This window comes from Ranitomeya imitator, chromosome 6, assembly GCF_032444005.1.
Source record: "Ranitomeya imitator isolate aRanImi1 chromosome 6, aRanImi1.pri, whole genome shotgun sequence".
In the NCBI taxonomy this organism is placed as follows: Eukaryota; Metazoa; Chordata; class Amphibia; order Anura; family Dendrobatidae; genus Ranitomeya; species Ranitomeya imitator.
In genome coordinates this window covers 387,168,619-387,192,037 of record NC_091287.1, presented here as the reverse complement: position 1 = coordinate 387,192,037, position 23,419 = coordinate 387,168,619, and the positions used below count along the sequence as shown (strand labels likewise).

Genomic DNA, 23,419 nt, shown 5'->3' with positions numbered 1-23,419 from the left:
TCTGTTATATTTGGGGGTTTGTAACAGACCCCAATGAGAATTTTGTTACCATTTTTCCCTCCATGAATTTCAACCCATATGGACTCGACATCCTCATTCCCTTCGCTAATATCCTCCCTTAAAGTGGACTTTAGACAAGACTTTACATAGAGACAAACCCCTCCTCCTCTCCGATTTTTACGATCCTTTCTAAACAGACTGTAACCCTGTAAGTTAACTGCCCAGTCATAGCTTTCATCTAACCATGTCTCGGTTATTCCCACTATGTCAAAGTTACCTGTAGATATTTCTGCTTCTAGTTCTTCCATCTTGTTTGTCAGGCTTCTGGCGTTTGCGAGCATGCAGTTTAGAGGATTTTGTTTTGTTCCAATCTCCTCACTGTGGATTGTTTTAGAAATGTTCTTACCTCCCTTCTGAGTATGTTTTCCTGGGTCGTCTTTGTTCGAGTCTAATGTTTTTCTTCCCGTCCCCTCTTCTTCTAGTTTAACGCCCTCCTGATGAGTGTAGCGAGTCTTCTGGCGAATGTGTGTTTCCCAGGTTTGTTGAGGTGTAGTCCGTCTCTGGCGAGGAGTCCATCATACCAGTAATTCACACCGTGGTCCAGGAATCCAAATCCTTGTTGTCTGCACCATCGTCTTAGCCAGTTGTTTGCATCAAGGATCCTGTTCCATCTCCTGGTGCCATGCCCGTCTACTGGAAGGATAGAAGAAAAAACTACCTGTGCATCCAGTTCCTTTACTTTCTTCCCCAACTCTTCAAAGTCCTTGCAGATTGTCGGTAGGTCCTTCCTTGCCGTGTCATTGGTGCCAACATGTATCAGAAGAAATGGGTGGACGTCCTTGGAGCTGAAGAGCTTTGGTATCCTATCGGTCACATCCTTGATCATCGCACCTGGAAGGCAGCATACTTCTCTTGCAGTTATGTCCGGTCTGCAGATGGCTGCTTCGGTGCCTCTCAGTAGTGAGTCTCCCACCACCACCACTCTTCGTTGCTTCTTGGCTGTACTTTTTGCTGTCACTTGTTGCTGTGTGCCCTTTTCTTTTTTGCTTGCTGGTATTGCTTCATTCTTAGGTGTGCCATCTTCATCCTCTACAAAGATTTGATATCGGTTCTTCAGTTGTGTGGTTGGTGATTTCTCCAGTGGTTTACCCCCACATATGGGGTATCAGCTGTAAGGCAGTGACCGGTGTCATATGCGAGGGTCGCTATGTATCCCCCAGGATGTGCTTAGAAGCATATTAGATCCGCTGGAGTGTCCTGTGCTCACAGCAGGTTTGCCTGTGAGACACAGGGAAGAATAAAAGTGAGTGTGAACTAGTTCAAGTTATTTGACCCAGAAATTATTCAGGAAAACCTGGTATGGGCTTTTATTTTTGAAACGGACTGCAGGAAGGTAGTGGGGCCGGTCCGTTTCCTCCAGCCCAGATCTTATAGTGGCCCATGGTCATAGAATCTGGAGGATAGAAAAAAAAACCCTGCAAGAGAGTTTGGGTGTGTCAGTGTTGGTCTGGGAGTCAGACCTAGCAGGAGGCTTATAAAGGGCTCTTTCCCTGTGGAGCAACACGGGCCTGGCAGAGCCTGAAAAGCCTGACACCCCAGCGTATACGGGGGGTGTAATACGCTCACGGCAGCGGATTGTGGACTGTTGTTATTTTTCCCGGCTGCATACTGAAGGACTTGTTGCTTATGTTTTCGGTTTGTGAGTATGCTGTGAAATAAACAAGACTTTATTTGAACTTTATATGGGTCACTGCCTATTCACTGCACAGCAAGGACATCGCTACATCACACAACGTACTCAGGACAAATTGTACAACAACTTTTGGGGTCTATTTTCTCCTGTTACCCTTGGTAAAATAAAACAAATTGGAGCTGAAGTAAATTTTTTGTGAAAAAAAGTTAAATGTTCATTTTTATTTAAACATTCCAAAAATTCCTGTGAAGCACCAGAAGGGTTAATAAACGTCTTGAATATGGTTTTGAGCACTTTGAGGGGTGCATTTTTTAGAATGGTGTCACACTTGGGTATTTTCTATCATATAGACCCCTCAAAATGACTTCAAATGAGATGTGGTCCCTAAAAAAAAAAGGGTGTTGTAAAAATGAGAAATTGCTGGTCAACTTTTAACCCTTATAACTCCCTAAAAAGAAAAATTTTGGTTCCAAAATTGTGCTGATGTAAAGTAGACATGTGGGAAATGTTACTTATTAAGTATTTTGTGTGACATATCTGTGATTTTATTGCATAAAAATTCAAAGTTTGAAAATTGCAAAATTTTCAAAATTTTTGCCAAATTTCCATTTTTTTCACAAATAAACGCAGGTAATAGCAAAGAAATTTTACCACTATCATGAAGTACCATATGTCACGAGAAAACCTTGTCAGAATCGCTGGGATCCGTTGAAGCGTTCCAGAGTTATAACCTCATAAAGGGACACACCCTTGGGGGTAAAGGGGTTAATTTATACTAAAAACTAAATCAGACACTCGCCATTGTTTCCTGTCAAAAATGATATCGGATACAATTTAATGATAAATGTTTCAGTATCAAATGTGACTGGAATTGGTGGGCTCAATATAATTAGGGCTAGCATAAAGCTGGAAGGCAGGAATCGAACATATCAGTTTGTTGTGTGTGGTTTTTTTTGGGGTTTTTTCTGTTTCCTTCAGAAAAAATGCAGGAGTAAATTCATAATAAGGAAAATCATAACAGCCTGACACTGGTACCAGTGTTTGACTCAAAGCTGCATCACTTGACTGCAATTGAATAAATTGTCAGATGAGGCTTATCTTCTTTCTCTGTGAAAAGGAATAATGTATAGTGATGAGCGAGTGTACTCCTTGCTCGGGTTTTCCAGAGCACGCTCGGGTGACCTCCGAGTATTTGTTATTGCTCGGAGATATAGTTTTCATTGCCTCAGTTGCATGATTTTACGGCTTCCAGATACGCTGAATACATGTGGGAATTCCCTATCTAGAAGCCGTAAATAATGCAACTGAGTGGATGAAAACTATATCTCCGAGCAATAACAAATACTCGGAGGTCACCCGAGCATGCTCGGGGAAAACCCGAGCAACGAGTATACTTGCTCATCACTAATAATGTAATAAGAATTTATACAGCTTACTATGTGTTCAATATTCGCTATATTAATCCACATGTAGTTAGTCCCACAGCTTACCCAGTGTTAACTGTATGCAGCAGGAATTTTCTAGTTAAACCTTATATCAGTAAGGATATCTGTCAGCTCTGTCTACAGACAAATGCAAAGCATGCCTCTTTGTTTAGCAGATCCCAAGAATTCCCTGGTGTCTAACTTTTAACCAATATACAGTGCATCTGGTCTTGGTTCCATGGGCTCAAAGAAGCCATTCTCAGAATAATTGCTGGCCGGTGGAGTGAGTTTAGGGAAAATCATAACGCTCTGTCTTCTCATCTTCGCTGATATTGTTGAAGCAAAGAAAACCTGTTGTTTCCCCTTTTTAAACAGATCACCTTTTGAATGCTCAACTTGTTCTACCATCAGTGCCTGACAGGCATCTGACAACGATTGAGACAGCACAATAGTTAGGCAGGCATTTAAAGAGTATTGCCACATTTACACTTTTCAGGTTAACCCCTTGCATCACATCCCTTGCTATCTCCGCTAACTCCATTATTAATACACGTACAAAATATTAGGATGGAATTTTGGAGCTGGGAATACCCCTTTAACTTGGGGGACTGGAAGTACACTTAGTAAGGCTATTTTTCTATATCCTGGTGGTATGTATAGTGTAGCATCTTAAAGTAGATGACACTTTTTGTTTAACACTGATACAAATGTTAGATGAGTTTTGATGCATCCTAACAATGGTATTGTGCATGTAAAAAAATGGTGCGTTAGGGGAAAAGTGAATGAGAAATTTCAGCAAATTTGAAGTCTCTTTAATATGGTAACAATTGTGGCTATTATTACAATATTATTAAACCTATTACAAGCTTTTCTGCTAATGATCACATAACTGCTTTCTTTGTGACCACTATATAAAACTAATGACTGGCTTATTAGGAGCATATTTAATATAACTTCCTTTGATACATCAATTCTATTAAGATTTCCATGCTTGTAATGCATAAACAGAAGAAATCTCGTAATTGGATGAACGTTTGTCTGAATAAGCTCTGCTGGGTGCACACTCTAATTTTCCTCTAGCTGTGATTAAGATACTTCTGATTATCTTGATAGTCACATAAAATACAAACAAAGAATAATAGAAAATAGTCATGTACTGCTCAGTGGTATGATCTAAAATGGGATTCACAAGACCTAGGAAACAGGAGAGATGGTAAAGGAAATGGCTTTGTGAAATGAGTCAATATTATAGGCCAATTCACATAATTCTTAGCTCTGTTCTTGATTGAAGGCATAGAAATTGAATGTTTGATGAAACCAAAGTGTCCTTTCAGATGGAGGGGAAGTGTTTAGTAGAAAACAGCAGCAATACTTTATAAGAAAAATATTGCTTCTGTCCATGAAGTATAAAGTATGTAAGTGATTTGGTAAAATACCTGAAAAGTAAGGTTGTATTCAAATGGTTATAGTAATGTGTCTGTGCCAAATATATTGAACCTTTTGGTAACCTTTTAAGAGCAATTACTACACTTTAATAGATCAATCTGTGGTTATGTAACATTAGTGATTTTATTAGTAAATGTTTTTTTCATTTATTGAAGAAAAAAGTGTGTATATGTATGTGTATATATTGACCAGAAGTTAATATACACTGTATAAAAAGACTCATAAGCATGTTTTGGTCAATATCTGCAATGAAATCAGAATAAAACTTTCCCGTTGTAATGTCAGTTAGGATTGCCATCATTTATTTGCCAAATGCCAGAATAATAGAGAATGTTTTAAGGCATTTTTTATTACTGCAAAACAAGTTTACATACTAATGAAATGTATTTAATACCATTGCCATTAAACTGAATGACTTGAGTCAAATGATTGGGATAACCTTCCACAAGTTTCTCACAATAGTTGGTCGAAATTTGGGCCATTCCTCCTGACAACTGGTGTAACTCATCCAAGTTTGTAGGTCGCCTTGCTCGCACCTGCCTTTTCAGCTTTGCCTATACATTTTCAATAGGATTGCGATCAGGGCTTTGTGATTGCCACTCCAAAACATTGACTTTGTTCTCTTTAAGCCACTTTGCTACCATTTTGGCAGTATGCTTCGTAACATTGCCCAATTGGAAGACCCATTTCTGCCCAAACTTTAACTTCCTGGCTGATGTCCTGAGATGTTGCTTCAGTATTGCCACATAATCTTTTTTTCTCATGATGCCATCTATTTTGTGAAGTGCACCAGTCCCTCCTGCAGCAATACAACCCCACAACATGATGTGGCCACCCCTGTGTTTCACAGTTGGGATGGTGTTCTTAAGCTTCCAAGATTCTCCCTTTTTCCTCCTAACGTAAGGATGGTCATTATGACCAAAAAGTTAAATTTTAGTTTCATCAGACCACATCACCGGTCTCCAAAAATTAAGGTCTTTGTTCCTGTATGCATTTGCAATCCTTAATCTGGCTTTTTTATAGAGTAATTGCTTCTTCCTGGCAGAGTGGCCTTCCAGCCCATGTTGATACATTCGATTTATTGTGGATATTGACACAGTCTTACCAGCTTCCAAAATCATCTTCACAAGGTCTTTTGCTTTTTTTTCCTTGAGTTGATATGCAGATATCTCATCAAAGCATGTTATTCTCTAAGACATAGTACCAGTCTCCTTCCTGAGCGGTATGGTGGCTGGACATTCCCATCTTGTTTGTACTTGGCCTATAATTGTTTGTACAGATGAATGAGGCACCTTCGGGTATCTTGAAATTGTACCCAAGGATGAGTCAGAAATCTGCAAGTCCCCAATTCTCTTTCTGATACCTTGGCTTATTTCTTGAGACTTTCTCATGATGCTACACAAAGAAGCAGTGTGTTTCAGGTGTGCATTAAAATACATCCACAGATGTGTCTCTAATTAACTCAGGATTTTTTTGCAACATCTATCAGAAGCTTCCAAACACATGGCATCATCATATGGGCAATCCAGAATTGTTTGAAGGCTTAGTAATCTTATTGTATGTACACTTTTGACTTTGCACTATGCAATAAAAGTGCCTTAAAACATTCTCTCTTTTTCATTATTCTGGCATTTGGTAAATATTAATAGATATGCTAATCTATTCGTTGAACCCCTTGGGGCACAGGGATTGGATCCTGAAGGTCTGTTTGGATCCTGAGGGTCCAAGGGGCTCAATGAACAGATTCTATATACATGTTTTTAGTAAAGAGCGTACCTTGTTGCTACGTTCCTCTCAGCAAATCATGGGCCGTATTGTAACCTTGAAGCTGACATGCATCACTTCATGTGATTTCCCTATCATGAGCCTCTTATCTATATCTATTTCTGTTCTAAACTATTATGTGGTATCAATGATAATGTACTGCAAGAAAATTCTGGCCCCAATAAGGTTTATTTCCACCTCTTTTTTTTTAAATTAATTTGATGATCCATCGCAAGGTTATCTTTTACACCTCTCCACTCATACTAAAATGTGCTGGAAATGGCGTTTCCCTACGGCATCTTTTGCCACTGCTCATGGACTGACACCTGAGCCATCGACCTAAAGTTACATACTGCATACACCGGCACTGTGTGCTACATTTGCGCTTCTTCACCAAACAGGGTGGTCCTCCTCTCCGCCGCCATACACCAAAGTGCTCACGGCTATGCATTCCAGTCTGGAATGCAAGCCTTTCCGGCCTCCGGCTATCGGCGGAAGTGTAAATTCCATGAGCTTGTGTAGTTAGCATCTGTGCAGCTCAACCTGGAATGCAGACACTCTTCCGGTATCTGGCAGATGCTTCACGCTGGCACGTGACTGTAATACCGTCACATCGCTTCTACCCAATGCCTTATACAGACAATGGTCTGGGAGAGATATGGTTTGCCTCAGCATCAGCTATACCATATCTCTCCCAGACCATTGTCTGTATAAGGCATTGGGTAGAAGCGATGTGACGGTATTACAGTCACGTGCCAGCGTGAAGCATCTGCCAGATACCGGAAGTGTGTCTGCATTCCAGGTTGAGCTGCACAGATGCTAACTACACAAGCTCATGGAATTTACACTTCCGCCGATAGCCAGAGTATATACCAGAGTATTCATCTCAGCATGTGGTTGGTATAAGTTTGCTATTATGATTTGGAGAAGGGGAGGGGTCTGTGTGACCAACTAAACCTCTCCATATTCAATTAAGCAATAGCCTTTTTAGATAGAAGGATAAGCGTGGAACCATATTTAAGAGCGCATGTTGCATAGCGCAAGCACACCACCATGGGTCTTTAATCATCCTACATAATCTCTACCTTTTTTTGAACACATCAAGTCTCCTGATGAACAACCTAAGGAAGTATAGAAGCATCCTAAACCCATCTACATTAGAATAAGTAACTTCTATCTTTACTTACCACGTGTTTCCCAGCATCCCGTTCCCACTTTTAGCCTACTTGTCTATGGTCTGGTCTAGGCTCCCTGCATACATATTAGCACAAGGCCTGCAGGGTAAGTGGGGATGCCAAATATCACATTTTTTGGTGCCAGCCTCCGCTGACAGGGATGTTGGTGGACATTTCCTAGGCCGTGTGTGCATAGGGAGATGGACCAGGCTAGTGATATCTCTCTCGCATCAGGGCTGGAACTGTCCGGTCTGTCACCATTGTTGCCAAGGGGAAGTACTTTCTGATTGGATTTATGTGAATATTATTAACTAGATGGTGGCCCGATTCTAACGCATCGGGTATTCTAGAATATGCATGTCCACGTAGTATATTGCCCAGTCACGTAGTATATTGCCCAGCCACGTAGTATATTGCCCAGCCACGTAGTATATTGCCCAGTTACGTAGTATATTGCACAGCGACATAGTATACAGCACAGAGCCATGTAGTATACAGCACAGACACGTAGTATATAGCAGCCATGTAGTGTATAGTACTGCCCATGTAGTATATAGCAGCCATGTAGTATATAATACTGCCCACGTAGTGTATAGCAGCCATGTAGTATATAGTACTGCCCACGTAGTATATAGCAGCCATGTAGTATACAGTACTGTCCACGTAGTATATAGCAGCCATGTAGTATACAGTACTGTCCACGTAGTATATAGCAGCCATGTAGTATATAGTGCTGCCCACGTAGTATATAGCAGCCATGTAGTATATAGTACTGCCCACGTAGTATATAGCAGCCATGTAGTATATACTACTGTCCATGTAGTATATAGCAGCCATGTAGTATATAGTACTGCCCACGTAGTATATAGCAGCCATGTAGCCAACACAGTATTTAGCAGTGTGGGCACATATCCCTGTAAAAAAAAAAAAAAAAAAGAATTAAAATAAAAAATAGTTACATACTCACCCCTGGGATCCAACGGCGCTGTGGCGATGGGCGCGTGGCTGCCGCCATCTTCCGTTCCCAGGATGCATTGAAAAATTACCCAGAAGACTTAGCGGTCTCGCGAGACCGCTAAGTCTTCTGGGTAATTTCGCAATGCTTCCCTGGGATTGGAAGATGGCGGCAGGCGCGAGCGGCTTGGCGGACTACGGAGGGTGAGTATAGCAGGTTTTTTGTTTATTATTAACATTACATTTTTTTTACTATTGATGCCGCATAGGCAGCATCAATAGTAAAAAGTTGGGGACACACAGGGTTAATAGCGGCAGTAACGGAGTGCGTTACCTGCAGCATAATGCGGTCCGTTACCGCTGGCATTAACCCTGTGTTAGCAGTGGCTGGACGGGAGTATGCGGGCGCCGGGCAGTGACTGCGGGGAGTAAGGAGCGGCCATTTTCTTCTGGACTGTGCCTGTCGCTGATTGTGGTTGTGGCTGTTTTGACGCAACCAATCAGCAACTTGGATTTCCTTGACAGACAGAGGCCGCGACCAATGAATATTCGTGACCGAAAGAAGGACAGACAGAAAGACAGAAAGACGGAGGTAACCCTTAGATAATTATATAGTAGATACTAGTAGTAATGCATAATGCAGAGATTTGTTTTCCAATACTCAACTGTTTGGTAATGCAAAGGCACATTTCTAAATATTTTCTTGTGGTATGGTCCATTAAGACCCATGTTAGAGCAGAGAGTCACATTGGCTGTACATTGTCTTTATCAAAATAAGTCGAACACCAGCAATAATCTGGACTTTGGGGAAATTGTAATTTCTAGTATCTATATCTGCCTTTCTACTTGGAAGGAAGTAAATGGTATCAGATTAGTGATTTAATGATTTTTCCTTTGCTAATAAGATGCAGCTATCTCCACAGTACAGAGTGTATGAATTATTAACTCACTTTCTTCTTCATAGGAATGTGCAGCTGTTCCGAGGCAGAATCTGAATTGCTAGAACTTCCATTCTTTGAAGAAGACATTTCAAAAGTGTTTGAAAGTATGTCAAAACATCAGTCTTCAATTTTCATACCGGAAAGCATGAATTGTCTATTTTTTTTGTCGGAGTTGTATTTTCCTATGTATTTCCATAACTAATCTTCCTTTTAAATTCCTGAGGCATGCATAATTGATCTCTAGCAATCTGCAACTAAAAGATAAAGGTTTTTCTTGAAAACATTAACTAATTAGGATAATTAAAAGTAAAAATTTGAGTCTAGGACAAGACCTCAACTAGGATATCTATTGGATGAGTCTAGAAAGAAAGACCTGCTTAGCGCTAAATACACCACTGAATGGTTTCTGGACCTGCTGGTTAGGAGTCTTTACGCAAAAACGATAGATTACATTTTTTTCGTCCCATTTAGCCAATAATGTTTTCTGATGCAGGCGTTTTTTTTCAACCAAAGTCAGGAAGCAATGTAAAAATGAAAATGTAAGTTCTCACAGTAATTTTCTCCTGCATATGTTCCATTGCTACTGTTGGTTAAAAGCTACCCTAATAAATGGTGCTCATTATTTTTTTACTTTTTCTATTACCACCATTAATTTAAACAGAGGTATATGACCATTTTACTGGTTTTCTGCAGCCTTCGCTAGTGGATGCTTAAACATTTGCTGCATATTGTTCATATTGTCATATCATTGAGTTAAATCTACAACAATATTCAGTTTGCTCTTAACATCTTGTCATGTGCTGGAGCCCGCGTCGAAGGATGGGGTAGACGACCTTGGACGTACCTACTGTATTTGTAGAATGAACAGCGCTCTATCCGGGTGTAGAAATCTTGAAAAAAAGCTTTATTGAGCCATGATACAGCAACGTTTCGACCGACACTCAGTCTTTATCAAGCATACAATACAGCACAGGGAGCCATCTTAAGTAGTGTGGATGCCACACAGTGCACCAATCAACACCAGACGCCGCCCTCCCACATAGAACAATAAACAGGTAACTCCTAAAGAAACAGACATCGGTATTACACATACAATAGTGTCATAAATACATAACCTTATATCACATAAAAAAACACACTTCGCCGTATGAGTAGAAAGATCTTCTTATATTTATCCTGGATCCGTGAGCCGCTGTGTTATGATAAGGTAATTCAGTACCGCAATGGATATAGAGGTCAGAGCACATACAGTGACCTGACAATAACCCAAAAACATTGAACGAGCTCTGAGACGTGGGAACTCTGCTGACCGCAATCCCTAATCCTCTCCAACCACACTAGAGGCAGCCGTGGATTGCGCCTAACGCTCCCTATGCAACTCGGCACAGCCTGAGAAACTAGCTAGCCTGAAGATAGAAAATAAGCCTACCTTGCCTCAGAGAAATACCCCAAAGGAAAAGGCAGCCCCCACATATAATGACTGTGAGTTAAGATGAAAAGACAAACGTAGAGATGAAATAGATTTAGCAAAGTGAGGCCCGACTTTCTGAACAGAGCGAGGATAGGAAAGGTAACTTTGCGGTCAACACAAAACCCTACAAAAACCACGCAAATGGGGCAAAAAGACCCTCCGTACCGAACTAACGGCACGGAGGTACACCCTCTGCGTCCCAGAGCTTCCAGCAAGCAGGAAAAAACAAATAGACAAGCTGGACAGAAAAAAAACAGCAAACAAAATAGCAAAGCAGAACTTAGCTATGCAGAGCAGCAGGCCACAGGAACGATCCAGGAGGAAACAGGTCCAATACTAGAACATTAAAGAAAAAGAACCCAGCACTCAACTGATGCTTTAGTGCAATTTTAATCGTAGTAGTACCCAATAAACGTTTCGGTCCTTGAATGGACCTTCGTCAGTAACTACATGTGAAAACCAAAAACAAGTGTAAACAAAAATTACAGAAAATAAAGTTGCATACAAAATAAAGTATATACAAGGTATTTTGGAAAAGGACAATAGCATCGATACAAAACTCTGGTCAATCTATACATAGAGTATATGCTGGGGAGAAAATAACCCGAATATCTAGGCTGAATTATGTTCCACTCAGGATGAAATAAGGAGAGATACACCAGAAAGATGATAGTGGGAGAGGAGGTACATACCGTACTGTAGAATAATAGAATAGACCGTATGGTCATAGGGTACAAAAAAGCAGCGTCTGTAAGTGTAAGAAAGTCCCATAAAATTCCCATGGACCGGTAAGCACAGGGTGTCAGGGGATATAAGGTAAAACATACCTTATGTGTGAGTCAGATAGGAGCGGTACTGTGGGTGGATAATGAAAAAGAAATTACATGCCGAAAAAAAAAAAAAAAAAAAAAAAAAAAAAAAAAAAAAAAAATTACATACAGCAAAAACCGGCCGATCAGAGAAACGCTCTAGTGCAGGGGATTTACCTGAGGAGACCGAGCTGGATGGTGGTGCTGTCAGACGCGGTGTCCACCGCTAGTCTGATCAGAAGTAAGTGCGGCCGCCATCTTATAAGAAAGGGGCGGGACAAGCCAGCTCCAACAGCCAATCAGCGGCTGGGTGGCAGACAGGAAGTGACGGCGTGCTGTGAGGACTACCTCAGTGTGCAGCTCAATGAGAGTTCCTGTGTATGGTAACCGGAAGTGACATCACGTTGTCATAGGGATAGGGCAATACAATGGAAAAAAAAAAAAAAAAAAAAAAAAAAAAAAAAAAAAACAAACACGAGCGCTGCGGAAAGCGCGGCAAGGAGAAAGTAGAAAAGGAATGAAAATACAGGCAACATAGGACAAGTGATATGGAGCTGAAGTGCCTATACGGAGATGATATGCTGGGTGAACAATCTCCATGGTGATAGGTGCTCCTATGGTCTATAGGTCTGATTAGTGATATGATCAGCTAGGTGAGGATAACCAGCTTGGTCCAGTGAGGTGTGCGGGTAGACCGAAGTGATCAGTACAGACGACTCTAGAGGTAAAAGAAAGGAAGAATTAGACAATGGTAAAAATTGCATCAATGACTTACAATGGAAAAAAATAACAAAACCAGGAAGATAGAAGAAGTCCGTAATGACCTGTGGGAAAATAACATGATACCACATTGCAGGGCAAATCACCCGATAGTACCATACAGTCTCAGAGAAAAGAGGCTAGATCATAGTCTCTATTGAGTCCCAATGGGTGGAGGGTCTCCAATGTGTGGATCCAAAACGCTTCCCTCCGCTTTAGGCGAGCAACCCGATCACCACCCCGCCGGATGGGGGGGATATGTTCTATTACCTGGAACTGTAGCTGTGAGATATTATGACCCAAATTATGGAAGTGGAGGGGGATGGGTAACAACAGGTTCTTACAGCGGACCGTGGATTTATGTTTGGAAATCCGATCGCGAATAGGTTGCGTTGTTTCACCTATGTATAGAAGTCCACAGGGACATTTGATTAAGTATATAACCCATGATGAAGCGCATGTGAAATACTCCGGGATTCGGAATGACTTTCCAGAGCGAGGATGATGGAAGCGGGGTCCTTTAAGGACATTATGACATTGAGAGCAGTTCAGGCATGGGAAGGTCCCGGTACGTGGACTCTGTAAGAACCGTTGGCGGGGGGATGGAATACCTGATCCCAAGTCTGCCCTGACCAACGAGTCCTTTAAGTTGGGTGGACGTTTGAAACAGGGAAGAAAAGGGTTCTGAAACTCAGTAACGTTGGGGTAACCCTTGGACAGCAGGTGCCAATTCCGGCGTATTGACCTATGTAGAATGTACGCAAACGGGTGATATGAATGAACAAACGGGATCCGATTAGAGGCTCTATTGGGTCGTGGGGTAGGGGGGGCAGCGGCTTTTTCCAGTATCGCTGGCGGGTAACCCCGTTGAGTGAACTTAGAAGCCATTTCCTGGAGGCGGATCGATCTAAGCTCTGTGTCAGACACAATCTTAGAGACCCGATAAAATTGGGACTTAGGTACTGAATTTTTTGTGGCCGGAGGGTGGAAACTCGTAAAATGTAACAAACTGTTACGGTCAGTGCTTTTAGTGTAGAGGTCGGTAGTGAAAGAGCCATCAGGTTGTAGAATGACTAAGGTGTCTAGGAAATTGACTCGTTGGTCAGGGCAGACTTGGGATCAGGTATTCCATCCCCCCGCCAACGGTTCTTACAGAGTCCACGTACCGGGACCTTCCCATGCCTGAACTGCTCTCAATGTCATAATGTCCTTAAAGGACCCCGCTTCCATCATCCTCGCTCTGGAAAGTCATTCCGAATCCCGGAGTATTTCACATGCGCTTCATCATGGGTTATATACTTAATCAAATGTCCCTGTGGACTTCTATACATAGGTGAAACAACGCAACCTATTCGCGATCGGATTTCCAAACATAAATCCACGGTCCGCTGTAAGAACCTGTTGTTACCCATCCCCCTCCACTTCCATAATTTGGGTCATAATATCTCACAGCTACAGTTCCAGGTAATAGAACATATCCCCCCCATCCGGCGGGGTGGTGATCGGGTTGCTCGCCTAAAGCGGAGGGAAGCGTTTTGGATCCACACATTGGAGACCCTCCACCCATTGGGACTCAATAGAGACTATGATCTAGCCTCTTTTCTCTGAGACTGTATGGTACTATCGGGTGATTTGCCCTGCAATGTGGTATCATGTTATTTTCCCACAGGTCATTACGGACTTCTTCTATCTTCCTGGTTTTGTTATTTTTTTCCATTGTAAGTCATTGATGCAATTTTTACCATTGTCTAATTCTTCCTTTCTTTTACCTCTAGAGTCGTCTGTACTGATCACTTCGGTCTACCCGCACACCTCACTGGACCAAGCTGGTTATCCTCACCTAGCTGATCATATCACTAATCAGACCTATAGACCATAGGAGCACCTATCACCATGGAGATTGTTCACCCAGCATATCATCTCCGTATAGGCACTTCAGCTCCATATCACTTGTCCTATGTTGCCTGTATTTTCATTCCTTTTCTACTTTCTCCTTGCCGCGCTTTCCGCAGCGCTCGTGTTTGTTTTTTTTTTTTTTTTTTTTTTTTTTTTTTTTTTTTTTTTTTTTCCATTGTATTGCCCTATCCCTATGACAACGTGATGTCACTTCCGGTTACCATACACAGGAACTCCCATTGAGCTGCACACTGAGGTAGTCCTCACAGCACGCCGTCACTTCCTGTCTGCCACCCAGCCGCTGATTGGCTGTTGGAGCTGGCTTGTCCCGCCCCTTTCTTATAAGATGGCGGCCGCACTTACTTCTGATCAGACTAGCGGTGGACACCGCGTCTGACAGCACCACCATCCAGCTCGGTCTCCTCAGGTAAATCCCCTGCACTAGAGCGTTTCTCTGATCGGCCGGTTTTTGCTGTATGTAATTTTTTTTTTTTTTTTTTTTTTTCGGCATGTAATTTCTTTTTCATTATCCACCCACAGTACCGCTCCTATCTGACTCACACATAAGGTATGTTTTACCTTATATCCCCTGACACCCTGTGCTTACCGGTCCATGGGAATTTTATGGGACTTTCTTACACTTACAGACGCTGCTTTTTTGTACCCTATGACCATACGGTCTATTCTATTATTCTACAGTACGGTATGTACCTCCTCTCCCACTATCATCTTTCTGGTGTATCTCTCCTTATTTCATCCTGAGTGGAACATAATTCAGCCTAGATATTCGGGTTATTTTCTCCCCAGCATATACTCTATGTATAGATTGACCAGAGTTTTGTATCGATGCTATTGTCCTTTTCCAAAATACCTTGTATATACTTTATTTTGTATGCAACTTTATTTTCTGTAATTTTTGTTTACACTTGTTTTTGGTTTTCACATGTAGTTACTGACGAAGGTCCATTCAAGGACCGAAACGTTTATTGGGTACTACTACGATTAAAATTGCACTAAAGCATCAGTTGAGTGCTGGGTTCTTTTTCTTTATAGTCTATGAAGGTGTGGGAACCTAACCTAGCACCATTCTTCTCCAGTAGTGCACACGGTTTTTGTATCTGATAATCTTCCCCTACGTGATTGCACACTGACGGGTCATGTCCACATTCTCCTATAATGCTGAGGAGACCTCGAATATCCTGGCACGTTCCACTTTCAGTAGCGATTTTTTAAAAATCCCTCCTAGGGAAGCAAGGGGGAGAGATCTAGAAAGGGAACTCCGTCACTTTACCAACATCGAACTTCACTGTGCCACACTCTCTGAGTATCTTCGAGCACAACGGATCCCTAGGGGTCTACGGGTTCCACTACGTCCCACACTGTTTCGGGACTCTCCCGAGTATTGCACCAGATATGAACAAATATTAAATAAATGTTCTTTCGACATTATTACCCTGACGATTGAGCACCTGCAGAAAGCGATCTCCACAAGCTCCGAGACCATCAAATCCATCGAGGCTCAACTGTCTTCATCTGGGACCCCCGAGGAACTGATTACCCTCAAGGACCAAATATCCAGAAACATCGAGAAGCACCGACGGGAGACAGAGGACAGAAAACGTAGCAAATTCAATAGGGACACGGAGGACTACGAGCGCCAACAGGTATACAGATGGCAGGACAATTATGCCGGACGTCGAAACCCATCTCGCCAGGCCCAGCGTACCTCCCTCGACTACTCAACATCAGGCTCAGAACAGGAGTTGGGTACCCCTGCCACACTTCCACCCCGTTTTTTAGGCCAACGACAACGTTTCCCGAGAAGAAGACCACGAGGCGCGGCCACGGACATAGGAGGAGACTCGGCCCAAGGGAGGATAACGAGATCTCAGGTACCAATCCATTGGTAATTAACATCTCTGATAGATTACTTGGTGTAGCGGAATACAAAGTCCTGCAGAAGGGTTTGTCTTTTTGTCCATCATACCAATGTCATACATTTGATCTTGAAATGGATCTTCAGAGATTCTTTCGATCACTTAGACTTAAGGCCTTTTTCTCCACATCTCCCGAATCATCTTCTACCCTACCCTCCACGGGCTCATCTGACGGTCCTCTCTCTTCACGGAGCCTAGGGCTCTACACCAAAAGTCATTTCAGACCTCCCCAAGGCTCACACGCCATGGAATCTTTCATAGGTTTCGTGAAAGAATCATTTAAATTACTATGTGAGGATATCAGAAAGGGTAAATTGTTTTTTCCCCCCAATCTCTCTCCCATGGAACGACAAGCCATACGGGGCCTACAAAACGACAACAACCTCATTTTCAAACCTGCAGATAAAGGGGGCGCCCTTGTGATTATGAATAGATCGGACTACCTTCTTGAAATCAAACGCCAACTAGGTGATCCCACGATCTATGTTAAATTACCACATGACCCCCTATCCGTGACTCGTCAAATCATCTCGGACACTCTTTTGAAATATATTGAGTTAGGGGTCTTAGACCCTAAGACACGGGACTTCCTCACCAAACTACACCCTATCACCCCAGTATTTTATACCATTCCCAAAATCCACAAAAACTTAGAGAAACCCCCAGGGAGGCCCATAGTCGCCTCTACCGACTCTATCCTCTCCCCACTGGCCATTTACCTAGAAAAAATTCTCACCCCATTGATTAGGACATCAAAATCCTTTATCCTGGACACAGGATCCTTCCTTAACATCCTGAAAGACATAAGTCCCATTCCTCCACACTCAATTCTGGTAACAATGGATGTAAAAGACTTGTATACATCTATCCCCCATATAGAAGGCATCAATTCGGTCCATAAACTCCTGACCCAGTCCGGCTTGCTACCCAACCAGATCAACTTGTGTATTGACCTACTAACCATCATTCTTACCCGTAATTATTTTTTGTTCCAGGATGACTTTTATCTACAAATCCGTGGTACCGCGATGGGCTCCAACGTAGCACCCCCGTATGCTAATTGCTACATGGCCGATTTTGAGGAGAGTCAGATATACCCTCACCCACTATTTCGTGACCACGTCCTTGTATGGAAACGTTACATCGACGACGTCTTTTGCATATGGGGGGGCTCGTTGGAAGCCCTCGCGTTCTTCTTCGATTGGCTGAACACGGCCTGGCCAGGTATCTCTTTCACCATGTCTTACAGTACTACACAGATCAATTTCCTAGACACCTTAGTCATTCTACAACCTGATGGCTCTTTCACTACCGACCTCTACACTAAAAGCACTGACCGTAACAGTTTGTTACATTTTACGAGTTTCCACCCTCCGGCCACAAAAAATTCAGTACCTAAGTCCCAATTTTATCGGGTCTCTAAGATTGTGTCTGACACAGAGCTTAGATCGATCCGCCTCCAGGAAATGGCTTCTAAGTTCACTCAACGGGGTTACCCGCCAGCGATACTGGAAAAAGCCGCTGCCCCCCCTACCCCACGACCCAATAGAGCCTCTAATCGGATCCCGTTTGTTCATTCATATCACCCGTTTGCGTACATTCTACATAGGTCAATACGCCGGAATTGGCACCTGCTGTCCAAGGGTTACCCCAACGTTACTGAGTTTCAGAACCCTTTTCTTCCCTGTTTCAAACGTCCACCCAACTTAAAGGACTCGTTGGTCAGGGCAGACTTGGGATCAGGTATTCCATCCCCCCGCCAACGGTTCTTACAGAGTCCACGTACCGGGACCTTCCCATGCCTGAACTGCTCTCAATGTCATAATGTCCTTAAAGGACCCCGCTTCCATCATCCTCGCTCTGGAAAGTCATTCCGAATCCCGGAGTATTTCACATGCGCTTCATCATGGGTTATATACTTAATCAAATGTCCCTGTGGACTTCTATACATAGGTGAAACAACGCAACCTATTCGCGATCGGATTTCCAAACATAAATCCACGGTCCGCTGTAAGAACCTGTTGTTACCCATCCCCCTCCACTTCCATAATTTGGGTCATAATATCTCACAGCTACAGTTCCAGGTAATAGAACATATCCCCCCCATCCGGCGGGGTGGTGATCGGGTTGCTCGCCTAAAGCGGAGGGAAGCGTTTTGGATCCACACATTGGAGACCCTCCACCCATTGGGACTCAATAGAGACTATGATCTAGCCTCTTTTCTCTGAGACTGTATGGTACTATCGGGTGATTTGCCCTGCAATGTGGTATCATGTTATTTTCCCACAGGTCATTACGGACTTCTTCTATCTTCCTGGTTTTGTTATTTTTTTCCATTGTAAGTCATTGATGCAATTTTTACCATTGTCTAATTCTTCCTTTCTTTTACCTCTAGAGTCGTCTGTACTGATCACTTCGGTCTACCCGCACACCTCACTGGACCAAGCTGGTTATCCTCACCTAGCTGATCATATCACTAATCAGACCTATAGACCATAGGAGCACCTATCACCATGGAGATTGTTCACCCAGCATATCATCTCCGTATAGGCACTTCAGCTCCATATCACTTGTCCTATGTTGCCTGTATTTTCATTCCTTTTCTACTTTCTCCTTGCCGCGCTTTCCGCAGCGCTCGTGTTTGTTTTTTTTTTTTTTTTTTTTTTTTTTTTTCCATTGTATTGCCCTATCCCTATGACAACGTGATGTCACTTCCGGTTACCATACACAGGAACTCTCATTGAGCTGCACACTGAGGTAGTCCTCACAGCACGCCGTCACTTCCTGTCTGCCACCCAGCCGCTGATTGGCTGTTGGAGCTGGCTTGTCCCGCCCCTTTCTTATAAGATGGCGGCCGCACTTACTTCTGATCAGACTAGCGGTGGACACCGCGTCTGACAGCACCACCATCCAGCTCGGTCTCCTCAGGTAAATCCCCTGCACTAGAGCGTTTCTCTGATCGGCCGGTTTTTGCTGTATGTAATTTTTTTTTTTTTTTTTTTCGGCATGTAATTTCTTTTTCATTATCCACCCACAGTACCGCTCCTATCTGACTCACACATAAGGTATGTTTTACCTTATATCCCCTGACACCCTGTGCTTACCGGTCCATGGGAATTTTATGGGACTTTCTTACACTTACAGACGCTGCTTTTTTGTACCCTATGACCATACGGTCTATTCTATTATTCTACAGTACGGTATGTACCTCCTCTCCCACTATCATCTTTCTGGTGTATCTCTCCTTATTTCATCCTGAGTGGAACATAATTCAGCCTAGATATTCGGGTTATTTTCTCCCCAGCATATACTCTATGTATAGATTGACCAGAGTTTTGTATCGATGCTATTGTCCTTTTCCAAAATACCTTGTATATACTTTATTTTGTATGCAACTTTATTTTCTGTAATTTTTGTTTACACTTGTTTTTGGTTTTCACATGTAGTTACTGACGAAGGTCCATTCAAGGACCGAAACGTTTATTGGGTACTACTACGATTAAAATTGCACTAAAGCATCAGTTGAGTGCTGGGTTCTTTTTCTTTATAGTCTATGAAGGTGTGGGAACCTAACCTAGCACCATTCTTCTCCAGTAGTGCACACGGTTTTTGTATCCAATACTAGAACATTGACTGGAGGCCAGGATCAAAGCACTAGGTGGAGTTAAATAGAGCAGCACCTAACGACTTCACCACATCACCTGAGGAAGGAAACTCAGAAGCCGCAGTACCACTTTCCTCCACCAACGGAAGCTCACAGAGAGAATCAGCCGAAGTACCACTTGTGACCACAGGAGGGAGCTCTGCCACAGAATTCACAACACCGCTGCTTCCTGTGTCTCCGTCACCATGGGAACACTCGACCAATCCGCTACCTCCGGTCATCGCAGTGTCCAATCCCGGTGTATTACACCAAAGGGAAAAACACCCAATCACACCCTCCAGTGCATATTATCCCACAGAGGTCACCCAATCAATAGTGCTCTTTACTCCAGACAAAATCAATCCCCATACACTACTTCCGGGTCAATAAAGTTCATACACAGGACGCATTGGGAAGCGCAGGCGCACAGGTCACAAAGTGAACCGCCACCCCATGACCGCAGCTGGGGCCATCCCCCAAGACATACCCCGCACCCATACGGACACCCAAACTTCAAGCGCCGCAGACGCGCGCAGGCGCACTACATCCGGGACGAGACACCGCCGCAGGCCCGAAGCGTCAGCTCACCCCCGTGTCCCAACGCCCAGGCGCCATCTCTCAAGCCATATAGCGCACTGACAGCGGGTACATAGGGAGCTACTCCGGTGGCGCGCAGGCGCATCACAGCCAGGGTGAGATCCAAAGGAGCTCCTCCCATGACATAGATCCGCGAGCGCAACCTCCGTAGACATCATCTGCCCGCCCTCATCAGGCGCATAAGTCATAAAGAGAATTCCATCCCTATTATATTTGGTAAAAACCATAAGGAAAACCAATGACCCCCATAAACTATGGTAAGTAGCACAAACCGCAAAATGGCAATAGAAGTGAAAACCAAACATGCACCATATCTATAGTACAATGAGACAATCGGACAGCATAAATGGAGACAGATACATCAATAAACATCCATTCATTAATAAATTCTATAGGACAAAAAGAATCCTTTTAGACAATAAAGAATCCATCTCCATCAGCCTCCGACTGTCCCAGTGTAGGTACACAAAGGGGATATGCTCACATGGCTGTCTTCTCGGTGGCCTATTACAAATGCTCTCACGCGATGTATCGCGGGCCCTCATCTTAAACTCATTCACCACCACCCTTGGGTATCCCCTCTTTAAGAATTTAGCACACATCTCCTCCAGTCGTAGGTCCACCCTTTCTTCATCTGATACAATACGTCTGACACGTAGAAGTTGACTGGTGGACTTCTGGGGGGAGCTCAACAATGTGTACCCCGAATTACAGTTTACCCTTACCCATTCTACCACTCAGATACAGTTTCTAGACACCCTGGTGTATAAAGATGGGGGAGTATTGAAGACTGACATTTACATCAAGGGGACAGATAGGAACAGCCTTCTGTTATTTAACAGCAATCACCCCAGGAGAATGGTGGGCTCCCTTCCGTGGAGTCAACTTCTACGTGTCAGACGTATTGTATCAGATGAAGAAAGGGTGGACCTACGACTGGAGGAGATGTGTGGTAAATTCTTAAAGAGGGGATACCCAAGGGTGGTGGTGAATGAGTTTAAGATGAGGGCCCGCGATACATCGCGTGAGAGCATTTGTAATAGGCCACCGAGAAGACAGCCATGTGAGCGTATCCCCTTTGTGTCTACCTACAATTCTGCCAGCAATCAAATTGGTCGGGTGTTGAAGAGACATTGGGCTTTTCTCCAACGGGGACTGCCGTCCATTGTGGGTTTTAGGTCACCTCCGATGTCGTTTAGAAGGGGTCGGAATTTGAATGATAAATTAGTGAGATCTGATATCAGTTCCGAAAGGACCCCTACTCAGCAGCTTTTGGGCACAGCCAGGCATGGCAATTTTCTGTGCCTGGGTTGTGCCTGTTGTAACAATTTGCTGAAGGGTGAATTTTTTTATCACCCTCATACTGGCAAGAAGATCTTCTTAAAGGAAAGATACACCTGCTTGTCAAGTTACGTGGTGTACATGATTGTGTGCCCATGTGGCTTGACTTATGTGGGTGAGACGACTACAGCAGTAAAGATCCGTATTAGCAAACATAAAAGCATGATAAGGACGGGCTTGACGGATTTACCGGTTCCGAAGCATTTTGTGGAGATGAGGCATTCTGTGAACCAGCTTCGCTTCAGGGTCATTGATAGTGTTCCCATGTTGAGAAGAGGAGGTGATAGGGTGCAGATACTCAAGAAAAAGGAGATGAGATGGATTTACACATTGGGGTCGCTACAACCTAAGGGTTTGAATTTGGATTTTAATTTATTATCATGTGTTTAACATGGTCATTACCCCGCAGGTCAGTTGATTCGTCAGTATGTGTTTGTTTTTAATTGGACATTGGATTTTTGATATTTCTTTAATGTCATGTTTTTATCTTTTTTCTTGTAGACACTGGGACAGTCGGAGGCTGATGGAGATGGATTCTTTGTCTAAAAGGATTCTTTTTGTCCTATAGAATTTATTAATGAATGGATGTTTATTGATGTATCTGTCTCCATTTATGCTGTCCGATTGTCTCATTGTACTATAGATATGGTGCATGTTTGGTTTTCACTTCTATTGCCGTTTTGCTGTTTGTGCTACTTACCATAGTTTATGGGGGTCATTGGTTTTCCTTATGGTTTTTACCAAATATAATAGGGATGGAATTCTCTTTATGACTTATGCGCCTGATGAGGGCGGGCAGGTGATGTCTACGGAGGTTGCGCTCGCGGATCTATGTCATGGGAGAAGCTCCTTTGGATCTCACCCTGGCTGTGATGCGCCTGCGCGCCACCGGAGTAGCTCCCTATGTACCTGCTGTCAGTGCGCTATATGGCTTGAAAGGTGGCACCTGCGCGTTGGGACACGGGGGTGAGCTGATGCTTCGGGCCTGCGGCGGTGTCTCGTCCCGGATGTAGTGCGCCTGCGCGCATCTGCGGCGCTTGAAGTTTGGGTGTCCGTATGGGTGCGCGTGCGGGGTATGTCTTGGGGGATGGCCCCGGCTGCGGTCATGGGGTGGCGGTTCACTTTGTGCCCTGTGCGCCTGCGCTTCCCAATGCGTCCTGTGTATGAACTTTATTGACCCGGAAGTAGTGTATGGGGATTGATTTTGTCTGGAGTAAAGAGCACTATTGATTGGGTGACCTCTGTGGGATAATATGCACTGGAGGGTGTGATTGGGTGTTTTCCCTTTGGTGTAATACACCGGGATTGGACACTGCGATGACCGGAGGTAGCGGATTGGTTGAGTGTTCCCATGGTGACGGAGACACAGGAAGCAGCGGCTCACGGATCCAGGATAAATATAAGAAGATCTTTCTACTCATACGGCGAAGTGTGTTTTTTTATGTGATATAAGGTTATGTATTTATGACACTATTGTATGTGTAATACCGATGTCTGTTTCTTTAGGAGTTACCTGTTTATTGTTCTATGTGGGAGGGCGGCGTCTGGTGGTGATTGGTGCACTGTGTG

General features: G+C 43.4%; 1 protein-coding gene across 1 annotated transcript; it reads left to right on the top strand.

Moving 5' to 3' along the window:
• Positions 1-14,952: 14,952 nt before the first annotated feature.
• Positions 14,953-18,914, top strand: LOC138642714 (uncharacterized). The gene is made up of 2 exons (XM_069731085.1): positions 14,953-16,224; positions 18,665-18,914. Exons 1-2 carry the CDS (start codon positions 15,490-15,492, stop codon positions 18,677-18,679), a joined length of 750 nt encoding a protein of 249 aa, XP_069587186.1. The 5' UTR covers positions 14,953-15,489; the 3' UTR covers positions 18,680-18,914.
• The last annotated feature ends 4,505 nt before the right edge of the window (positions 18,915-23,419 follow it).